Source organism: Nicotiana tabacum, chromosome 19, assembly GCF_000715075.1.
Source record: "Nicotiana tabacum cultivar K326 chromosome 19, ASM71507v2, whole genome shotgun sequence".
In the NCBI taxonomy this organism is placed as follows: Eukaryota; Viridiplantae; Streptophyta; class Magnoliopsida; order Solanales; family Solanaceae; genus Nicotiana; species Nicotiana tabacum.
In genome coordinates this window covers 68316139-68336031 of record NC_134098.1, presented here as the reverse complement: position 1 = coordinate 68336031, position 19893 = coordinate 68316139, and the positions used below count along the sequence as shown (strand labels likewise).

Here is a 19893-nt window from a genome sequence, read left to right as displayed (position 1 = left end):
AATGAGATCATTATAATATTCTAGGAATTATTAATTACAGTTAAAATTTGGTTAACAGTGATGTATATAACTTGTGCATTGTATATTACTTTTTTTGGGTTGTTATTCTACTTACAATTCATATCGTAGACCTTTTTAATATCAGTGCACAGGCTAAATATTTTTCTCTGCCTATTATGCGAACACAATTGCGATTTATCTATCATTTTTTCTTTTTAATCTAGGAAAGCTGTATTTGTGTTTCTTTTAAAAGTAGTTTGCCCTTTCTTCCTTTATTCTTCTCTAATTTATTGCATGTCTTGAGAAGGAAAATTAGATTCTCATAACATATATAATAATGGAAAGATCCCAAAATTGATAAAATAATGGATAGTTACTTGATTTACACAGAGTTCTCAAAAGAGCCTTTCAAGTTGCTCCTTTTATTTGCATGATATTTACACTACTGTGTCTTGAGATCTAAAGTCACATAGCAACCATAGTTTTGACGCCATTCCAACACAAAAGAGAAAACTGTCAAAAACCAAAAGGGAGAGAGAGTCGTAATTTTTTCCTTTTCACAAAAAGAGAATAGAGTCAAGAATGAGCTTCATAGCTGATCGACGTTACTTCAAAAGCAAAAAGGTTATCTGATCATGAACTCCAACTATAAGTGTAAATTGCAAAAGACATCTTAGGTGAAAGAAGCAAACGTGTTACCTAGTTCCAGGATCTGCAGGAACTTGGCCCTGTTCTAAAGATTGTCCATTGGTGTAAAAGCGATGTTCTTGGTTCTTGAAACTCTATGCCCAACAAAGATGGATATACAAAAAGCTACTACTGAAAAGAGAAGAGAGAAAGCTGTAGCTGTGTCCCAAGGACTTCTTTGTGGCACATCAGTGAGCTCAGAACCATCTGGCAAGATATCCAATGGTATCCAATTGCAGCTAACTGAAAAGTGACCCGATCCGTGCCATGGTTTTCCATCGATGGGGTACCAAAATGCCACAGACATCTTGCTTGTTTTGCCAATTGTGAATTGAGCGTCCTGTAAAAAGTCCACGTCCAACCACAATTAATCAACTTTGCGTCAGTAGAAATTAAAGAGCTGGTTTCGAAGGGAGTTGTAATGTAAATAACAAATGCATGCAAGCAGAAAGAATTCTGTATAAAAATGCAAGGAAATGTGTTCTACTCCAACGTCTGCTGTCGAAGTGATTTTCAATTGTAACAGCACTCTCCATCAATTACTATTGTCAGGTTAGCACTTCATTACCTGTTGAAGGCGATCCATTGTTCTGAGTGGCCTGGAAAATTCAAAATAATATGCACCGGATTGATTGCTGGATGAATATGGGCTGTCATCCTTAACAAAACCTGTTTCAACTTTAAGAGTTAGTGTTGGAATAAAGGTAGTAGAAGGCAAGGAGCTGTAAGGCACAGTAACTAACAAACAACAACAAATTTTTTGTTACACAGGCTTCCTAACATAATTCGCTTGATAAGTCAACAGCCTTCATAATGCGAAGCCACAGTGGAGCAATACAGATATATACAACACAAACAAGGGCACTGGCTGAGACCCATGTTATTTGCCTCTCATTCTTTCTTTGGTAAGTAAGAGATTTTACTGGAAAACAGCCGCAAGATGGTGCTGATATATGTACAAAGCTAAGGATACAAAAACTCAGCCGTTTGTTGAATCTATAGGTAATTGAGGAAGTCATGTAAAGAATACACTCTGTTCTCCTCACTCTAAATACAGCCTTCCAAAACGTCGCTACCGTATGACAATCATGTATACTTGGACATCATTACACATAACATTTAAATATCTCTTATTCCCTGCATTATTGTGTTTATCACAGATACCTAAGTTAAAAGGGCATTCTATCTCAGCGGAATCTAAACTGTTCTTCTGTGGTATGGCATAGAGATCTCTACTGATTACAGCAGAAAATCTTCCCAGTCTTTAGCTATGCTATCTTAGAATGCAGGAAAGGTGTACGGAGTCTCTATCTTATCCTTGGATTAGCATGGATGAGGAAAAGAACTTCACTAAGATTTTTACAACTTAACTGATAAAATTGCTATTTCAACAAAACCGCATGTGGTAGGAACAAAAAGAAACTAATGGACATATAGCTCCTGGGAATGTTTGTTCATGTTCGACATAGGCTTCCAACAACAAAAAAAAAGATTACTTTTGTTCTCAATTTATCATCTTCTGCAATTAGTCCCAAAAATATATTTAGTCTCGGCATTTTTTCTGGAAAGATCTATGTGGATAGAAGTAAATGTTGAGATGAATTTACTACTGTGTTCAAAGTTAGTTCCCTTGGATTCCTACGGAGTACTACCGATCAATTAATCAATAAACTATCACTCCATCCAAAATTAGTTGGGATTGACTATATGAATCATCTGTATTCATTCTTCCCTTGAGCAAAATTTTCGCCTAAAATCTAGTGTCTAGGTGTTCTCAACCTATATATATGGAAGTGAAGTATAACAAAAGTAACAACTCAGATATTTCATTCGTAAAAAGAAATACATTTCAAAAGGTATATAACAAGGATATCAACAACAACAAACCAGTGTAGTCCCACAAGTAGGGTTTGGGGAGGGTAGAGTGTACGCAGACCTTACCCCTGCCTTTAAAAAGGCCGGGAGGTTGTTTCCGGTAGACCCTCGGCTCAGGAAGGGAAAAAAGGAGGGGCAATAATAAGCAAACCAATCTGACAACCGAAGAGAAAATACAAAACTAACACTAAGTAATGCAATCAGAAAACCGAAACAAAGGCAGTAACAAGTAATAACAGAAGTCTAGGGATACGAAAATACACTAAAGACACTAAGTGATGTATCAAAGCTACGGTTACAAACAAGGACAACACTCGGCTACCTAACCCTTTACCTTTATTCTCAACCTCCACACCTTCCTATCCATGGTCATGTTCTCAGTTAGTTGGAGCAACGCCATATCCTGCCTAATTACCTATCCCCAATACTTCTTCGGCCTGCCTCTACTTCTCCATTGGCCCTCCAATGCCAGCCTCTCAAACCTCCTCACCGGAGTATCAATGCCTCTCTTCTTCACATGCCCGAACCATCTAAGTCTCACCTCCCGCATCTTGTCCACAGGGGCTACGCCCACCTTGTCCCGGATAACTTCATTTTTAATTCTATCTAACATGGCATGTACGCACATCCATCTCAACATCCGCATTTCAGTGAAGTGCTATTACTCCATGAGCATTCCATCCTTAAATGGTACCATTTCAAAGTCCAATGTGGTGTCTGTGGAAGTTCAGTTGAGAATGTGGAAAGAGAGAAGTTTGTGCAACACAGGAAGAAGATGATGACGTTACAGCATCAATGTGTTAGATCAATGATGTCAAAACAGCCAATTGAGTTGCAGTAGTGCAGAAAGTCGGGGAAGTTGGCTTATCATTCGGTTTTTAAAAACTGTTATCTGAATCGAAGTGGGTTGTATTTCCCTGTTCACTCAGAACCATCTGCTTGTGAACCCTTCTATGTTTCAGGTCAAATAAAATAAAGATTTGTTCTATTCTATGATCACTTTTGTAACTTCCTACAAGTATGGTATCCGGACTGTTCTATTCCTGTATGCATGTTTTGAAACTTCTAGTTCATAAAAAATTCAACTTCTAATGTATTTATGCCTCATACTATAAGCTAGAGAAGAAAGGAGCTTTATTTATTTTTAATTTTATTTTTTTGGAAAAGACAAGTAAAATGTACAGACCTGACAAAAATTTCAGGGATTAGAAACCATATGTTCGTTTACCTGAGTGAAGAGTCAAGCTACTGTACCACCAAGTTCCTTTCCAATCATTCTGTGCACTAGAATCATTCGCTGTTATACAAGGAGAAATCAATAGGCAGACCACAGAGAAAAAGAGGAGAAAAAAAGCTGTTGAAACATATGCAATAGAATTCTGCAGTCTGGATACTAGAAATTAAAATGGCTTTCCCAACAACACTTTCAGCTTGAGATCAGCTAATTGCCAAATACCTACCAAGAAAATAAAGAAGAACGACATGTCCTGCATCTAGAAAGCAGATAGGCTGCAGTTTCCACCAGATTTTGTTCATATTAATAAGTAAATAACAGCTGCTACAATATTTGGCGGTCAAAGTGAGAACCGGTGACCATGTACGTGATCAATGTGAGTGTGAAAACCCACCATGTTTCAATTGAGATGTATTTACTCCTACGATATATCTTGCTCCGTATTAGAATTCAACCATCAAGAACAGTGATGGTCATTTTTCTGTATATTCTTCAAGAGGAAATTGCACTACCGTACAGCAGAGAATTATCTTACATCCCAGTCAATTTTACTCTCCGAAAGCCTCAGGAGAAAAGACAGCTTAAAAGTAACAAGGTTCTGAAAGAAAGACAAGCTTTAAGGCAACTAAAGCTAGGAAGGTAGGTTAAAGTGACTAGTCTTTCTTATCCAAAAGCAAGCAAGACAACAAGGGCGGTTTTAGGCAACTCGCTGGTTTCTAGATGGGTTTCCTTGCGGGTGTGTCCACTTGTTTTCCTATTCAAGTTCTGGTTCCAATTTCAGAAAGTTCAGATTCTTATTGCCACAACTTAGCATACACTGGTTAAAAGGTTAAATGGTTCATTTTTCTTAACTTCAGATGAGTTAAGTTCTTTACGCAAAGAAGGCAGGCGAAAAGCGCACACGAAGATTATAAATAATATGTTAAAATCGAATCATCGACAAGATGTTTATCAGAGAGATTTTATTATGGGATACAATCGAAGGGCTCATAAAATTCAAAACTTGAGAAGTAAGGGAATATCGATGGCCTTTGTTGAACAGAGAGCGAACGGACGGCAAGTGACTTTGATCTCATGCTGGCCTTTACTTCGGCTACTAATAAGGGGGTTGGGGTTTGACAAATCAAGACTGGGGCTTCGTTTAGCCGCCTATGTAGTAAGAAAAACTCTGAGTTTGACGTTGAATAGCCATAGTGAGTTCATCACCAGTGGCATAAGCAAAGGAGGCATATGCGGTGGGGAGAAAGGCAATTTACCTCACTTCTTACAATTCCAGTTGAACCCGCAACAAAGCCAGCGTTGCTTTCGTGGGATCAACTGCTCGTTTTCGATATAGAACTAAATAATCAAAAACGTCTTCTTTTTTTTTTTTGAAATCGAGCGAGATGATATGCTAAAACGGGTGCTAGCTTGAAAACCGCCGCAGAACGAAGCAACATTGCCGGTTGAGGCCTCACCGGGCTTTCATAAATCAGTCTCTCAACAATTAGTATTTCTTAGTAGGGCACTGAGGGAGAACTTATCGACGACAAAAAAGACGAGGTTTCTGTTGGAGGGTCCCTGACCCCCGAGTCAAATGGAATAGAAAAGACTTTTTTTACATTTATAAACAAGGTGGCATCTCGAAAGTGCCGCTAGTCGGTTTAATCATGGAACGTCCAAAAAGCCTGGTCAAATGCGAACATTATTATTAAAATAATATGCCCTGGAACATGTTATTGAATTGAGTGAGAGGTCCCTTTCTTTCCTAACAAAATTTGCAGGTTGTTGAAAACAATGTAACAACCCTATTTATTTGCAATTTATTTCCTCATGAAAAGTAGACCCATTGATACTCAGTGAAGGAAGGACCAAAACATTTGTACACTATTAAGCAATAGTTCCCTTTAAGCGCGGGGGTGGGGTAGGAGAGTTCAGTACAGACTTAGTTCAAAAATGAGAGAAGACAAAATCAAAAATCACAGAACGACACACAAACACAGACAAAAAAAACTAGTGTTGTAAAACAAAAGGCTTGTCCTAATCCTAACAATACAAGATCTATACCAAAATTCAGGTCAAAATGTTGCACATCACGATAATAAATACAACTAATATGCATAAGTCCACGACTTCCTCACTACTTGATGAGTCTTTTGTAGTTCTATGTTAATTTTCATGTCCCACTACAATAGAATGCAACGATACCATTCAACTATTATCTATCCTATCCAATTTACAGATGTTGAGAAAAAGCTTGAAGCGTCCTTAAAAATATTTCCAAAATCATACCTGAAGGACCGATTCCATCTAAATAACGGCAGTGTGGGTTCCAACCATATAGATCAACCAAATGACCAAACCTGTCCTAGTGTGCCAAAAGGTATGAATTAGTACTTCTTGACAAATTTAATGGCACAAAATGCACCGTAAAATGCTACAAAAAGTGCAGAACAACTTGGTTCACCTGTCAGCTCCATTTCCCTCACTGTTGTCTACCAGGTTGCCTCCATATAGTCTTCCAGGAATTGCCTTTCCTATTGAGAAATGCATCAGGTCAACTTCGTGGCCCTTGCATGTCTTGTTCGTGCAAGTATCCGGTCCCTCTTCACACCCTCCCATCTTGGAGTTATAAAGTACAAGAACTTCTCAGACGTTATTCTCATATGCATTTCATAATATTTAACAGGAAGAGGGAAATATAAAAGGAAAAACATGAAAGAGAAAGGGAACAGGTACTGAAGCCACTTACTCTATGATAAGAAGCATTTTCACCAATTTGGAACATAATAGCGACAGAGGCAGCCTTGTTACTGTATCTGAAGCCTTTCTTTGAAGTGATCTTGTGAGGTTATTCTCTTGGGGTATTTGGGACTAATTAGAGTATTTACTCTAATTTTGTACTCTCTTTTGTACTTTTGTTGGTATAGTAAAATTGCTCATCTCCGCTTGTGAACGTAGGTCACCTTGACCGAACCACGTTAAATTTGTGTCTTCTTTATCTTCTTTAATTGTCGTTATTATCAACTTGCATTGTCTTTGTTATTGTCATTATAACGTTGTTTGGCTAACTTTCGCAATAACCGGTAACCCGATCCTAACAATTGGGTATTAGAGCCAGATCTAACCGGATTAGTTTAAATAGCCAAAATGACTCTAACAAAGTCTTATGTTGAGAAATTTGACCGAAGTGCAAACTTCGGAATGTGGCAATTAAAGATGGAAGCTATACTAATTCAGGATGGCTTAGATATGGCACTGCAAGGAAAGGAGAAGATGTCGGATAAAATGACGGACGAGGAGTTTGCCGTCATAGACAAAAAGGCAAAAGCATGTATTATTTTAAATCTTTCAAATGAGGTTTTGCTTGAAATTGCAGCAGAAAGCTCAGCCAAAGGCATATGAAAAAAGTTTAAAACCCTATATATGAAAAGAACAGTAGAAAATAAATTTTACCTAAAGCAAAAACTCTACACTTTTCGTATGGCTGAAGGTACCTCTATACTTACACATCTTGATACTTTTGATTCTCTTCTTATGGATTTAAGTAGCATAGATGCTGAAATCAAAGATGAAGATCAAGCTGTGTTATTGCTTGTTTCCTTACCCCAGTCATTTAAACATATAAGAGATACTATGCTTTATGGAAAGGATAATATCTCTTATAAAGATATCAAATCTATTTTGAAATCAAAAGAACAAATAGATAGAGATATTACTAGGGAAACTAGTGGGAACCAAGGGGAAGGCTTATTCATAAGAGGTAGATCCAATAAGAAAGATTCAAGTAGTGAGAAACCTAAATCAAGGTCAAAATCCAGATACAGAAATGTCATGTGCAAATATTGTCATAAGAAAGGTCACATTATTTTTGAATGCTTTAAATTGAAAAACAAAGAAAAGCATACAGAAAAGAAAAATGAGCACAAAAATACTGACATTACCGAAGCAAGTGTAGCTGCTGATGAGACTGAGGGAACTATTTTTTTTAGCAACTAATAATAGTTTCAAATCTAACAATGAGTGGACTTTAGATTCGGGTTGTTCTTATCATATGTGTCTCAATCGGAATTTATTTACTACATATGAATCTATTGGAGGTGGAGTTGTCTTGATGGGCAACAATGCTGCCTGCAAAGTTATTGGAAAAAGTACAGTCCGAATCAAAATGCACGATGGTGTGGTGAGAACTCTCACCGATGTTAGACATGTTCCTGACTTGAAGAAAAATCTCATCTCTTTGGGCACTCTAGAATCTCTTGGGTGCAAGTACACATGTGAAGGTAGAGTTCTGAAAATTTCTCATGGTGCTCTTGTGATCATGAAAGCACGCAGATTTGGTACGTTGTATACTCTTTTGGGATCTACTATTACAGGTGATGTTGCAGTTTCAATATCAGAGAAATCAGAATCTAGCATCACCAAATTGTGGCATAAGCGATTGGGGCATATGAGTGTAAAGGGTCTATCCATCCTTAGCAAAAGAGGTCTCTTATGTGGCCAAAGTACCGGAAATATGGAGTTCTGTGAACATTGTGTGTTCGGGAAGCAGAAAAGAGTCAGCTTTAAATCTCCAGCGATTCATAGAACAAAAGGTACTTTGGATTACCTTCATTCAGATCTTTGGGGTCCTTCACGTATCCCATCAAAAGGTGGTGCCAGGTATATGTTAACTTTCATTGATGATTATTCAAGGAAAGTTTGGGTTTATTTCCTGAAAAATAAAAGTGATGTTTTCTTAAATTTCAACCAATGGAAAGTTTTAATTGAGAAGTAAATAGGAAAACGGATTAAGCGGCTTAGAACAGATAATGGCTTGGAATTTTGTAATGATGAATTCAACGAATTTTGCAAGAATGAAGGAATTGCTTGACATCGTACTGTGAGAATGACACCTCAGCAAAATGGTGTGGCAGAATGGATGAATAGAACTCTTTTGGAAAGGGCTTGTTGCATGATTTCAAATACTGGGTTGACAAATGCCTTTTGGGCAAAAGCTATCTCTACAACTTGTTATATTGTCAACCGAGCTCCTTCTGCACCTTTAAACTTTAAGACACCAGAGGAAATGTGGTCAGGTACTCCTGCTAATTATTTTGATTTAAAGATATTTGGTTGCCCTGCATACATGCATATAAATGATGGAAAATTAGAGCCAAGGGCTAAAAAGTGCATTTTTCTCGGGTATGCATCTGGGGTGAAAGGATACCGACTATGATATCCTGATCCCACGGCACTAAAATTTATAATTAGCAGAGATGTAACCTTTGATGAATCCTCTATGTTACATTCTAGAAAAGAGTCTTCTAGTTCTTGTAATACAGATAAAGAAAAAAGAGTACACAGAACCAGGTGGAGATTGAGATTGGCATTCCTTCTGAGCCAAGCTCATCAACTTTGGAGCAAAATACAGTTGAAACTCCTGAAGTTGAGCCAGAAGCTGAAATTCTTGAAGTTGAGACTCCTGAAGTTGAACCAAAAGATGAGGAGTATTCTATAGCCAAACATAGACCAAGAAGAGAAGGTAAACAACCATTAAGGTTTGGAGATTATGTTGTATTTGCTTTTACAATTGCACAGGAAACTGAAGAAATTGGAGAACCATCAAAATATTCAGAAGCAGTTTCTGGTGCTGACTCAGCCAAGTGGCTAATTGCAATGAATGAAGAAATTGAGTCTCTCTACAAGAATGGTACTTGGTCTCTTGTGAAGCCGCCATCAGGAAAAAGAATTGTTGGTTGAAAATGGGTCTTCAAAAAAAAGGATGGCATTCAAGGGGTTGAAGATGCGAGGTATAAGGCACGATTAGTTGCAAAGGGCTATAGTCATATACAAGGAGTTGATTTTAATGAAATTTTTTCACCTGTTGTTAAACATAGCTCTATTTGTGTCTTGTTTGTCTTCGTTGCCATGTATGATTTGGAATTAGAACAACTTGATGTTAAGACCTCTGTTTTAAAAGGCGTTTCTGGGGCGAGCCTCGGGGTGAGGCATACCAAAAACGCCCCGGGGCGATGGTGTGGGGCGAAAATCTCAAGAGGCGTACGCCCCGCAATTTGAGGCGTACGCCCGGGCGTTCGAGTATACGCCCGGGCATTCGGGACGTACACCCGGGCGTTCGGGGCGCGTTTTTTTTAGTAAGGAGTAAGCCCCAGAGACTTTTTCAAATTAAAACAAAATTTGTTGAATTAGTCCTTCATATAATACCTAAATTCTCAAAAGTGAGTTTGGTAATTACTCAAAAGGTTTAAAAAGAAACTCAAAAGTATTAAATAAAAGTAAAGACCTTTTTTATTGATTTAAGCCCTAATTCATGGTTTTTTCAAATTTTTATATTGTCCGCTAGTCTGCTAATATCTCCCAAAAGCAACGAATATTTAAATTTTTTTACAAATACAAAGAGAACTACATTTTTCTTCATGGCAGCAAATTCAAAGTTCAAATTGCAGGTTAATCATCCTTTTTGTTCCTCCATATAGAAAATTTTATTCTTTTAGACTCAAATTACTTGTGCTTGTAAGTAACGTATGATAGATTGTTTTGATTAGTTTTTTGTGGGGATGGAGCACACATATATATAGTTTTCTTCAATTTTTATGCAATTTTACCTGTTTATAAATATTAATTGTCATTATATTATTTTATAAAATATTAAAAATTAAATACCTATGGGGCTTACGCCCCGCTGAGGCATATGTAAAACGACCCGCCTTACGCCCACGCCTTTTAAAACACTGCACTTAAGACAACTTTCTTACATGGCGAAATTGAGGAACAAATATACATGCATCAACCCGAAGGATTTAAAATTGAAGGAAAAGAAGATCATGTTTGCTTGTTGAAGAAATCCTTGTACGGATTAAAGCAGTCTCCAAGACAATGGTATAAAAGGTTTGATTCCTTTATGTTGGGTCATGATTATTCGAGGAGCATGTATGATAGTTGTGTTTACTTCCGGAAGTTAAATGATGGTTCATTTGTGTACCTATTATTATATGTTGATAACATGCTCATTGTTGCTAAGGATTTAGAAGAAAATCACAATTTGAAAAGTGAGCTGAAAAGTGAATTTGAGATGAAAGATTTGGGAGCAGCTAAGAAAATTCTTGGCATGGAGATCAAAAGAGATCGAAAAGCCAACATGCTATTTCTGACCGAGAAGAAGTACTTGGAGAAAGTCTTGGAGAGGTTTGTCATGAAAGATGTTAAATCAGTTAGTACCCCTCTTGCTGCTCATTTTAAGTTATCAGCTGCTCAATCCCCGCAGTCAAAGGAAGAAGAGAGGCACATGGCACAGGTTCCTTATTCCAGTGCAGTCGGCAGTATTATGTATGCAATGGTTTGTACACGTCCAGACATTTCACAAGCAGTAAGCGTGGTAAGCCAGTATATGGCTTGCCCTGGTAAAGCACATTGGCATGCAGTGAAATGGATTCTCAGATACTTGCGAGGTACTTCAAACACATGTTTGGAGTTTGGGAGAAATACTAACACTTTGGTTGGTTTTGTAGACTCAGATTATGCATGTGATCTTGAAAAAGAAGATCATTGACAGGCTATGTATTTTGCATCAGTGGTTGCGCTATTAGTTGGAAAGTTACATTACAACATGTAATAGCTTTATCTACTACTAAAGCAGAATATATGGCAGTGACCGAGGCGATCAAAGAAGCTTTATGGTTGAAGGATCTATTTGCGGAACTCATTTTACACCAAAGTGGTATTACCATTTTCTATGATAGTCAAAGTGTCATTCACTTGACTAAAGATCAAATGTATTATGAGAGGACGAAGCACATTGATAAAAAGTATCATTTCATCCGAGAAACCATTGTTGAAGGAAAAGTCTATATTCAGAAGATCAACACTAGAGACAATCCTGCTGACATGTTCACAAAACCTCTTCCACTGTCCAAGTTCAAGCTTTGCCTAAACTTGATTGGCATTTATGAAGAATGATTTTGCCCATTGGGGTTTTTGCGGAGAAGGTGGAGCAAATTTACTATATATAAGCCGAAATTAGGCCAAGGTTGAGATTTGTAATATGGCCAAATTTTCATGATATTTGCCATGACATAATATCCATTATAACAAAATTTGTGGATCGTGACATTTGTCATGACATAATATCCACTATTAGGCCAATGATATCTTGCTATAAATAGATGAGCTTCTCCTCATTTGAAAACACACCAATTCAAGAGTTTTTCACTCTTGTCTTTCTTTCTCCTCCTTTATTTCATTATAGAGTATTTTGTAAGAGAGTGAGTGTTGGAAAATACTTGTGTGAACCCTTTCTTTGGAGTGATCTTGTGAGGTTATTCTCTTGGGGTATTTGGTACTAATTAGAGTATTTACTCTAATTTTGTACTCTCTTTTGTACTTTTGTTGGTAGAGTAAAATTGCTCCTCTCCGCTTGTGGACGTAGGTCACCTTGACCGAACCACGTTAAATTTGTGTCTTCTTTATCTTCTTTAATTGTCGTTATTATCAACTTGCATTGTCTTTGTTATTATCATTATAACGTTGTTTGGCTAAATTTCGCACTACCCGGTAACCCGATCCTAATAGATATCATGAATCTTCAAATCTTCTTCTCCTTGCATTGTTTTTGCCTTCACTAAACTGGGGGGAAAAAATTGCCTGTGGTGGCCTCAAAAGCTTCTCATATGCCTCCCAAACTGCACCGAGTTCGATCTTAATTTTTTAACCACGAAACATCTCACTACTAAGGAGCAAACATAGTAAAAGTTAAAAGTGTTTTTATATTAAAAAGGTAAAAGAAAAGGGATACTGCATTCCAAACTTGAACCGGAAGAAATAGGGGGGAAATATAAGACGAGACGAAAATTACAACAAACGCTAAAACATAAGAAAAAAGATGCGTATTATACCATTAAATCCTTGAATTGCGGCAGAAACAATATTTTCAGCTTGAGCTTTGTAGATTTCAAGTGTTCTGCATTCCTCCTCGAAAATTCTATCTGCAAACCCAAAGAAAAAAGTTGCACATTGAGAAAAAATAGTTCATAAAAAGAAAAGGGAGAAAACCTAGAAGAGAAAGTGAGAGTACCAAATTGATATTGGCGGGCTAGTTGGAAATGAAGATGGAGTTACCGGAAATTCGCCAGGGGCTGGACTTTGCATCTTCCGGCGAGAGAGGCCTGACTCTCACTGACACGTGGATTCTCTGCATCCTTCAGGTGAACTGTGATTTGTTCCCTCTCGGAGTTCTCCCGCCAATGTTCTTTTTAATGAAAATAGCTTCCCTTTGTCGGTGTCGGATATAGTGGTTCTAATAAATTTCCGGTGGCTCTTAACGGTGGCTCTCCGGTGGTTCTAGAAAACACTCCGAAGAAGAAGACAAGCTAGGTTTAGAGTGTGTGTTTTGTCTGAAGAGATTAAAACACACGTTCTACGCTTTTGAGGATAAAAGAGATGCATACGCATGTGAGAATCTGATGGCTATACAGGAATGAGCTCATATCAGGTTCATACAATATTGGGCTTGGAGCTGATTTTTTATGCGTTGGACTACATTGGGCTTAGAATTATTTATTTGTTTATATGGCTCAAAATTATTTACTTTGTTTATATGATTGGACTCATTCGGCTAGCCGATTGCTTCTTGGTCCTTCTAGAAGAGAATGGAAAATAAGGGAATTGGTCGTTCCAGAAGAGAATAGAAAAGGAAATGTGTTGAACCCTTTTGCTTTTTATGCATGTTTTTTATGCATGTTTATCAATCTACACTACGTGCTCTATTAACAGATACTCTGATGACCAAATCAAAATCAATTTTATCTAGAAGCTATGATTTTCGGGTCCAAAAAATTAGTGTAATTTTTAGAAGGTCTGACACAAGTACGACAAAATTTTTAGAGTATGCGAGCAATATAATCCATAAGTGGCACAAATTAACAAAGCAATTGAAACTACAGCCGAAGTAGATAATTTACATTTTAACCTATTCCACTATTAGTATAGCCCTATGTTAAAATTTTCTAAGGACCAGGATGGGATTAAAGTTACAAGAACAATTTTGACGTATCAAAACAATCAAATGCTGCATACGACACACGCTTGGAAAATAATCATTTTACACAACCTATAAGAAGCCCTATGACATTTCTCCCCCGCCATCTCCAATGAAAATCATTCTACACAAACCATCATCATGACACTTCTCCCCCACCAGCTCCGCAGTTGACGCCAATCTGATCAGTCTTTCCATTCTCGCCACTTGTTATGGATATATCGATGAATCTTCCCTTCCTTTCCTCGATCGAGATGATGAGTTTGAAAGAAAAGCTATGCCAACTTAGACCAGGATATTCCGTAAACTAAGTATATCCTATGGTATTGTGTCACCAAAATCATAGGAATGGAATCAGAGACTACAAGTACACAAGTCTAAAAGAAATAACTATGCAACATAACACAGAGAAGAAAAAAAGAACTTGAAAAAAACTGATCACGGTTACTTTGAAAGGAAAAGTTCATTTGCGAACAAGTTGATTATTCCGGTATCCCTAAATAGCAAATCAACGATCCCAACCAGAAGGCCTCCGTCTTTCTCTAGACTTCTCTTTTGAACTGCAATGGTGAAAAAATAAAAGTAAAATGAGTTTGACAGTTTTGATTAATTTAATGTTCATCTACTTTCATTTACACTAATTGATAAACCTGATAATAGAAAAGGAAGGTATAGTCACCTCTCTGAACTCTTCTGGTTTGCTCCATCTCTAGCTGGCTGACTAGAAGAATATGCACCAGGTGTAGCAGCAGCAAATGTGGAACTAATACGGGAAGCATTACTTTCTCCACCTATTGTCCCACCAGAGACAAAGCCTTGTAAGACCATTCCCTTGTTCGGATATGCACCAGCTGTGTTATTCATCCCTTGATTTTGAGAATTTGACGATGCAGCAACAAAGTTACTTTTAAATTGTGCCATCATGCCTGTCCTCAGGGAATTAACTGCTGCAGAACGGCTTGGAGCAGCGTTCTGGGGAGGGTTATTTGATTCAGCATTGTATCCAATACCTAGACCAAAATCCACACCTCGTACACCTCTATTGTTTCCTCCTCCCCTTCCTTTGGCCCTTTTTCCACCTGAAAAAAACAGTAACTTCTCATTAGTAGTTTGGATAGACAATCAAGAATTTAGAGGAAATCCCACTTCTCTTTTGTTAAAGAAGGAAAAGGAAGGGGGGGGAACAGCAGAACACAATCCGTACCCAACAGTTGCTACATGGAATATAGTCAGTGCCCATAAATGCATAATTATTTGGGGTAAATCTTCAGTAAGACCAACAACAGGAATAAATCCATACCTCCTTTCCTTGCATCCCTTTTGGACCGGAACCTCCCATCCTAAGAGTTTACACACAATAAATCCAATCATCCAAACAGAATAAGATCTGAGTATTTTAAGCAACAACCCAAAAAGCACAAAACGGGGAGCAGCAAATGACAATATATGTCTGAAATAATGCACTGCATGTTTAGCTAGCATATAAACAAGGAAGTTGGAGTGCAATCAGACACAATTGAGGTGTCTAAATGTAAGCAATGCAGATGTATAGGCTCGATGTTCCGAGAGAATGGTATGATAGATGAGGATGTACACAAAGTCAAAATAGGATGGTTGAATTAGTTAAGTTCTACCCATTTGATATGTGATAGAAAGATACCCACTGAATAAGAGGAAAGTTTTATACAACAGTTGCAAGGTTAGCACCTTTATATGGGAGTGAATATTACGCATCGAAAAACATGTGTTGCAAGAACGTGGATGCTAAGACGAATAAGATGTCATATAAGACTTGACAAGATTACCTCATTGCCTATAAGAAAATTACCACATTAGTCAAAAGGAACAAGCAAAACACGAAGAGGATAAACGAGAGGCTGTTGGAGATAGTTTGATAATGTCCTACGTCAACCTCTATAACAACATTGCATCCTTGGTCTCATATTTCGTATCAGGCACCATAAAAAGCTTCTCTATTCTTTGTATCATAGTTTTTCTTAGTAAAGAGAATCTCCGAAAGGGATGCCATTATAAATTTTGACTTCAAAAGAAAAATGCTTCCTGTTTTCTTGGTTTGTCCGTCCTTTTTAGAGGGGAGAGGATTTGGAGGCAGCTACTTTAAGAAAACTTGCACATAGGGAGCCCTTTGCATGTTTGCTGCTATTGGGACTTACGACAAAATCGAACACACACTCTTTAACAGTGGCAGTGAATGTCATGTACATAACGCACTTAGTCAAATTTAAGAGTCGGAACCAAAAAAATAGGATGCTAAGCCCATTCATTTCAAGGAAAAATAAAAAGAAATACATAAAAGTACCTTCATAGCAAGGTCCATTAGTTCGATGGACACAGTTTGACCGGCAGCAACCAAACTGTTAGCCAGTTCACCAGCAAAACGCGCTTCCTTCTGTGTAATAAGAGTGTAGGCCGTCCCATCTTTGTCACCAGCACGACCTGTTCTCCCAATTCTGTGAACATGCATGTCCATGTCTTTAGCTATGTCATAGTTCACCACTGACTTAATTGATTTGATGTCAAGACCACGGGCAGCAACATCAGTTGCGATAAGAACATGATATATGCCAGATTTAAACTTTTGCAGCGTCTCCATACGAGAAACTTGATCCTTGTCACCATGGAGAGCTGCAACTCTAAATCCCTTCTGAGCCAGTTGAGATTCAATCTCATCCACTGTTGCCTTTTTCGAAGCGAAGACAAGAACGTCACCATTGTCGATCAGTACAGGGAGCTTTTCCAAAAGCCAAGGCAATTTTTCAGCATCTGAAGGAATCACTTGAACTAATTGTGTAATATCCTCATTAGCCATGCCAATCTCACCCACGGTAACTCTTACAGGATCTGTCAATATTTCTCTGGCAAGCTTTTCAATTTTACGGGGCATAGTTGCTGAAAAGAGCAATGTTTGACGATCAGGTCTAATTTGACCGACAATGGACCTTATCTGAGGCTCAAAACCAAGGTCAAACATCCGATCAGCCTCATCTAGTACTAGGTAAGTTGCCCTCAACATTGTAAATGCCTTCTTTCTAAGCATATCTATCAACCTCCCTGGAGTAGCAACAACAATCTCACATCCTGCCTTTAGTTCTTTGTATTGATCCAACTTAGACATTCCTCCATAAACTGCAGAGACACGGATACCATGCGATTTAGAGAATTTTTTTGCCTCCACAAATATTTGATGTGCTAATTCCCTAGTAGGTGCACAAATAACTCCAATGGGACCTTCTTCTTTCTGAAGTTCAGGCTGATCCATAATGTGGACAATCATAGGAAGCACAAAAGCAGCAGTCTTGCCAGACCCAGTTTTAGCAATACCAATAATATCTCTCCCAGAGAGCACAATCGGCAATGCTTGACACTGTATTGGTGTGGGCTTTTCATATCCCTGTTTACTGATAGCTTTCATCAACTCACCAGAAAAACCACAGTTTTCAAATGTCTTAACAGGCCTTGGAACATCAAAGCCTGATACACGAATTGCCAAGCTTGACCTATATTCATTAACTTCCGGATCGCTCATACCTACATAGAGAAAAGAGTTAACTTGGCTGAAGGGAAATAGTGTTACAGATAACGTGCAAAATCCAAAGAAGAACTAGCAAAACAATAATGGCTACATGCAATAACTGTGATGAGCTTAAGCTCCTCATTGACTGTACTAAACAATAAGTAAACCTGACACCCAAGTTGTACTTCAGATGTTCTATTAGGGATTCTCTCTGCCTTTCCTAGCCTCTGAGCAAAAAGGACTTCCTCTATTCCGATATAAGCACACGAATACAATGTGGGACAATAAATATAATCTGAACTGGGAATCAGCTCCAACCCCATAATCAAATTACAATATCATGCCTCCAACCCAAAATTCTAAAATGGATTCATCATTTTAAAGGACCAGGGAAACGTTAAGGGTTAGCTCACAGTTTGGAAGTCAGTGACTAATAGCCCCCCCCCCTCCACTTAAATATCAGGCTTTCTAACCGGTGACGTGGGCCTAACCCACACATCATGCGCTGAGCTTACTACTAGACCAAAGCTCTAGGAGCAAACTGAAAACTGCATCTCGCACCAAAAGAAACTAGAAACATCATATCTTCGTCCACTGCCCGCACTTCTTACATGACAAACTAGAAGCCACTATTTATAACAAGCTCTAAAAGACCACCAGGACTGTAAGATCATGAGGCAGGACTCATAAAACAAAACTTAGTAGCTCTACTTTCTCCATAAGCAGATGTAACATGAGGGCAGCTGGTGCAGCCCCACACACCGTCTTATGCTTGAACTGCTATACGCACAGTTAAACAAGAAAAATCTAATAATTATAGTGAGTTAGCAAGTGTCGCGCATCTGGTCTAGTAGTACCCAGCATCCATAACATAAAACCCTGAATTTGCCTTTATTTTCCCATTTCTTCCTTCTTAATTTGTCTCATCAGTGCACATTATCTTATTTCTAACCAACTGAAGAATGGAGTTAAATTGTGGGCCATAAGTTAACCTCAAGACTAACATCAAGAGGAGGAACCAACAAGCAAAGCTCAGTGTACCTGAAATAGAAGGCTTTTCCTCGTAAAAGTCCTTGTTGAAAGCCTCATAGTCTATCTCACTATGTTCCAAAGCAGGAATAGGTTCAATCTTCTTTTTATCAACAACAATAGGATTATCATCCGAGTCATACTCAACCAATCCTGCATCAACAGCCTTCGCCGCAGCATAAACCTCCTCGTCCGAATTATAACCAGCGTTAAGAGCTTCAGCAGCCAATTGTAACCCTACATCCTTCTTCGCTCTCAAAAAACTCTCCATCGGATCATCCTCTACATCATCCTTATACTTATCAAGCTTCTCCTTCGGCTTCGGAGGCGGCGCCGCCTTCATTTCCTCATGAATCCCTTCCATAAACGCATCGAGCGGATCAATCTCATCATCTTCGGCGCCGCCGCCTCCTCCTCCACCAACGTTTTTGTTGTCCTCTCCGACGGCATCGTGTTCTTCGTACTCGATGTTATCTAAGTCGGTGTCTTCGTAATTGTCGTGGCTACCGCCGGAGCGTGACGACGGCGGGACGTACAGTCGCTGAGGAGCTTGATTTCGCTCGAAGTTGTACGTCGTTTGCTTATTTATTCCAAATCCTTCGAATCCGAATTTTCTCTTCGACATCTCCGTTTGGTTCAAGGTCCAAACCCTAGTTTGACTGAACCCTAAAACGGAATGTAGAGATAGAGTTTCGCTAACGAATTTTGGACAGAGCTTGGGAACCTAACTAAATTTTAAACATTCCTGCTTATCAAAACTTTGCTTCAAAAACGCCTATTTTTGCCGCTAATCGAAGCTAATATGAGCAGCGAGCGACGGCTAAAATAAGGTCGGCCCACGGGCAATTTTTTTCTTTTTCTGTTTAATTTAATCCTTTTTGGTGGGAATTATGTTTACGGGTAAAGGAAATGGTTGGCTTTGGTGAACACAGGTTAGGGACAATTTTTCTTTTTGGAAAATAAAATAGAAAGCATAATAATGTAATTTTTTAATTTTTTTTTTCGCTTTAATAATAGTATTAAAAAAAATCATCAAAATCAAAATACTCATAATAGAGGCGGACCTACCCATAAGGTAGGAGTCGCAAGCCCACGATAATTTTGGAATATATATATATAGAGAGCTTAAATGATAGATATATATATTTTGATTGACACGCTAAAATTCAAAATTTAAGCAACTGCATTGGTTGATTTGGGGACACAATTTGACTTTTAATGCACTACTTGGGTTCAATTCCCACTCCAATATTTATTTAATTTTTTATTAAATAATAGTGCCCTGCCACTTTCAAATCTGCTCATAATAAACAAAACAAGATACCAGAAAGTAGCTTTTGTTGCAAAACCAAAATAATTATTATAGTGGGAAAGTTTAGTAATTCACTTGGTTGGTTGTTTAAACTTTTACCTTATTAGTGAAGTCTAACGACCCGATCGGTCGTTTTGAACTTTAGCGCATCGTTCAACGGTTTGAGGCCCTAAGCAGCTTCACTTCAGGTATTATGACTTGTACGC

The 19893-nt window shown here is 38.2% G+C and overlaps 2 protein-coding genes across 7 annotated transcripts; both read right to left on the bottom strand.

The window, feature by feature from the left end:
• Nucleotides 1-332: 332 nt before the first annotated feature.
• On the bottom strand, nucleotides 333-13303 carry LOC107792465 (uncharacterized). Of its 5 annotated transcripts, none has more exons than XM_016614677.2 (8): nucleotides 12893-13117; nucleotides 12670-12759; nucleotides 6243-6420; nucleotides 6068-6138; nucleotides 3791-3859; nucleotides 1256-1356; nucleotides 700-1027; nucleotides 333-513 (listed from the first exon to the last, which is right to left on the bottom strand). In XM_016614677.2, exons 1-7 carry the CDS (start codon nucleotides 12969-12971, stop codon nucleotides 734-736), a joined length of 882 nt encoding a protein of 293 aa, XP_016470163.1. In that variant the 5' UTR covers nucleotides 12972-13117; the 3' UTR covers nucleotides 333-513; nucleotides 700-733. The 5 variants fall into 5 exon arrangements, with proteins under 5 accessions (XP_016470163.1, XP_016470166.1, XP_016470162.1 ...); XM_016614680.2 differs by lacking the exon at nucleotides 333-513 and adding an exon at nucleotides 6528-7334 and having other exon boundaries at nucleotides 532-1027; nucleotides 6243-6397; nucleotides 12849-13303; XM_016614676.2 differs by lacking the exon at nucleotides 333-513 and having other exon boundaries at nucleotides 532-1027.
• A 512-nt stretch (nucleotides 13304-13815) lies between these two features.
• On the bottom strand, nucleotides 13816-19265 carry LOC107792463 (DEAD-box ATP-dependent RNA helicase 24). Of its 2 annotated transcripts, XM_016614675.2 has the most exons (5): nucleotides 18388-19265; nucleotides 16132-17360; nucleotides 15112-15151; nucleotides 14491-14890; nucleotides 13816-14371 (listed from the first exon to the last, which is right to left on the bottom strand). In XM_016614675.2, the coding sequence occupies exons 1-5, from the start codon at nucleotides 18998-19000 to the stop codon at nucleotides 14320-14322; spliced, it is 2334 nt and encodes a 777-aa protein (XP_016470161.2). In that variant the 5' UTR covers nucleotides 19001-19265; the 3' UTR covers nucleotides 13816-14319. The 2 variants fall into 2 exon arrangements, 1 of the variants encoding a protein (XP_016470161.2); XR_012702736.1 differs by lacking the exon at nucleotides 15112-15151.
• Between the last annotated feature and the right edge of the window lie 628 nt (nucleotides 19266-19893).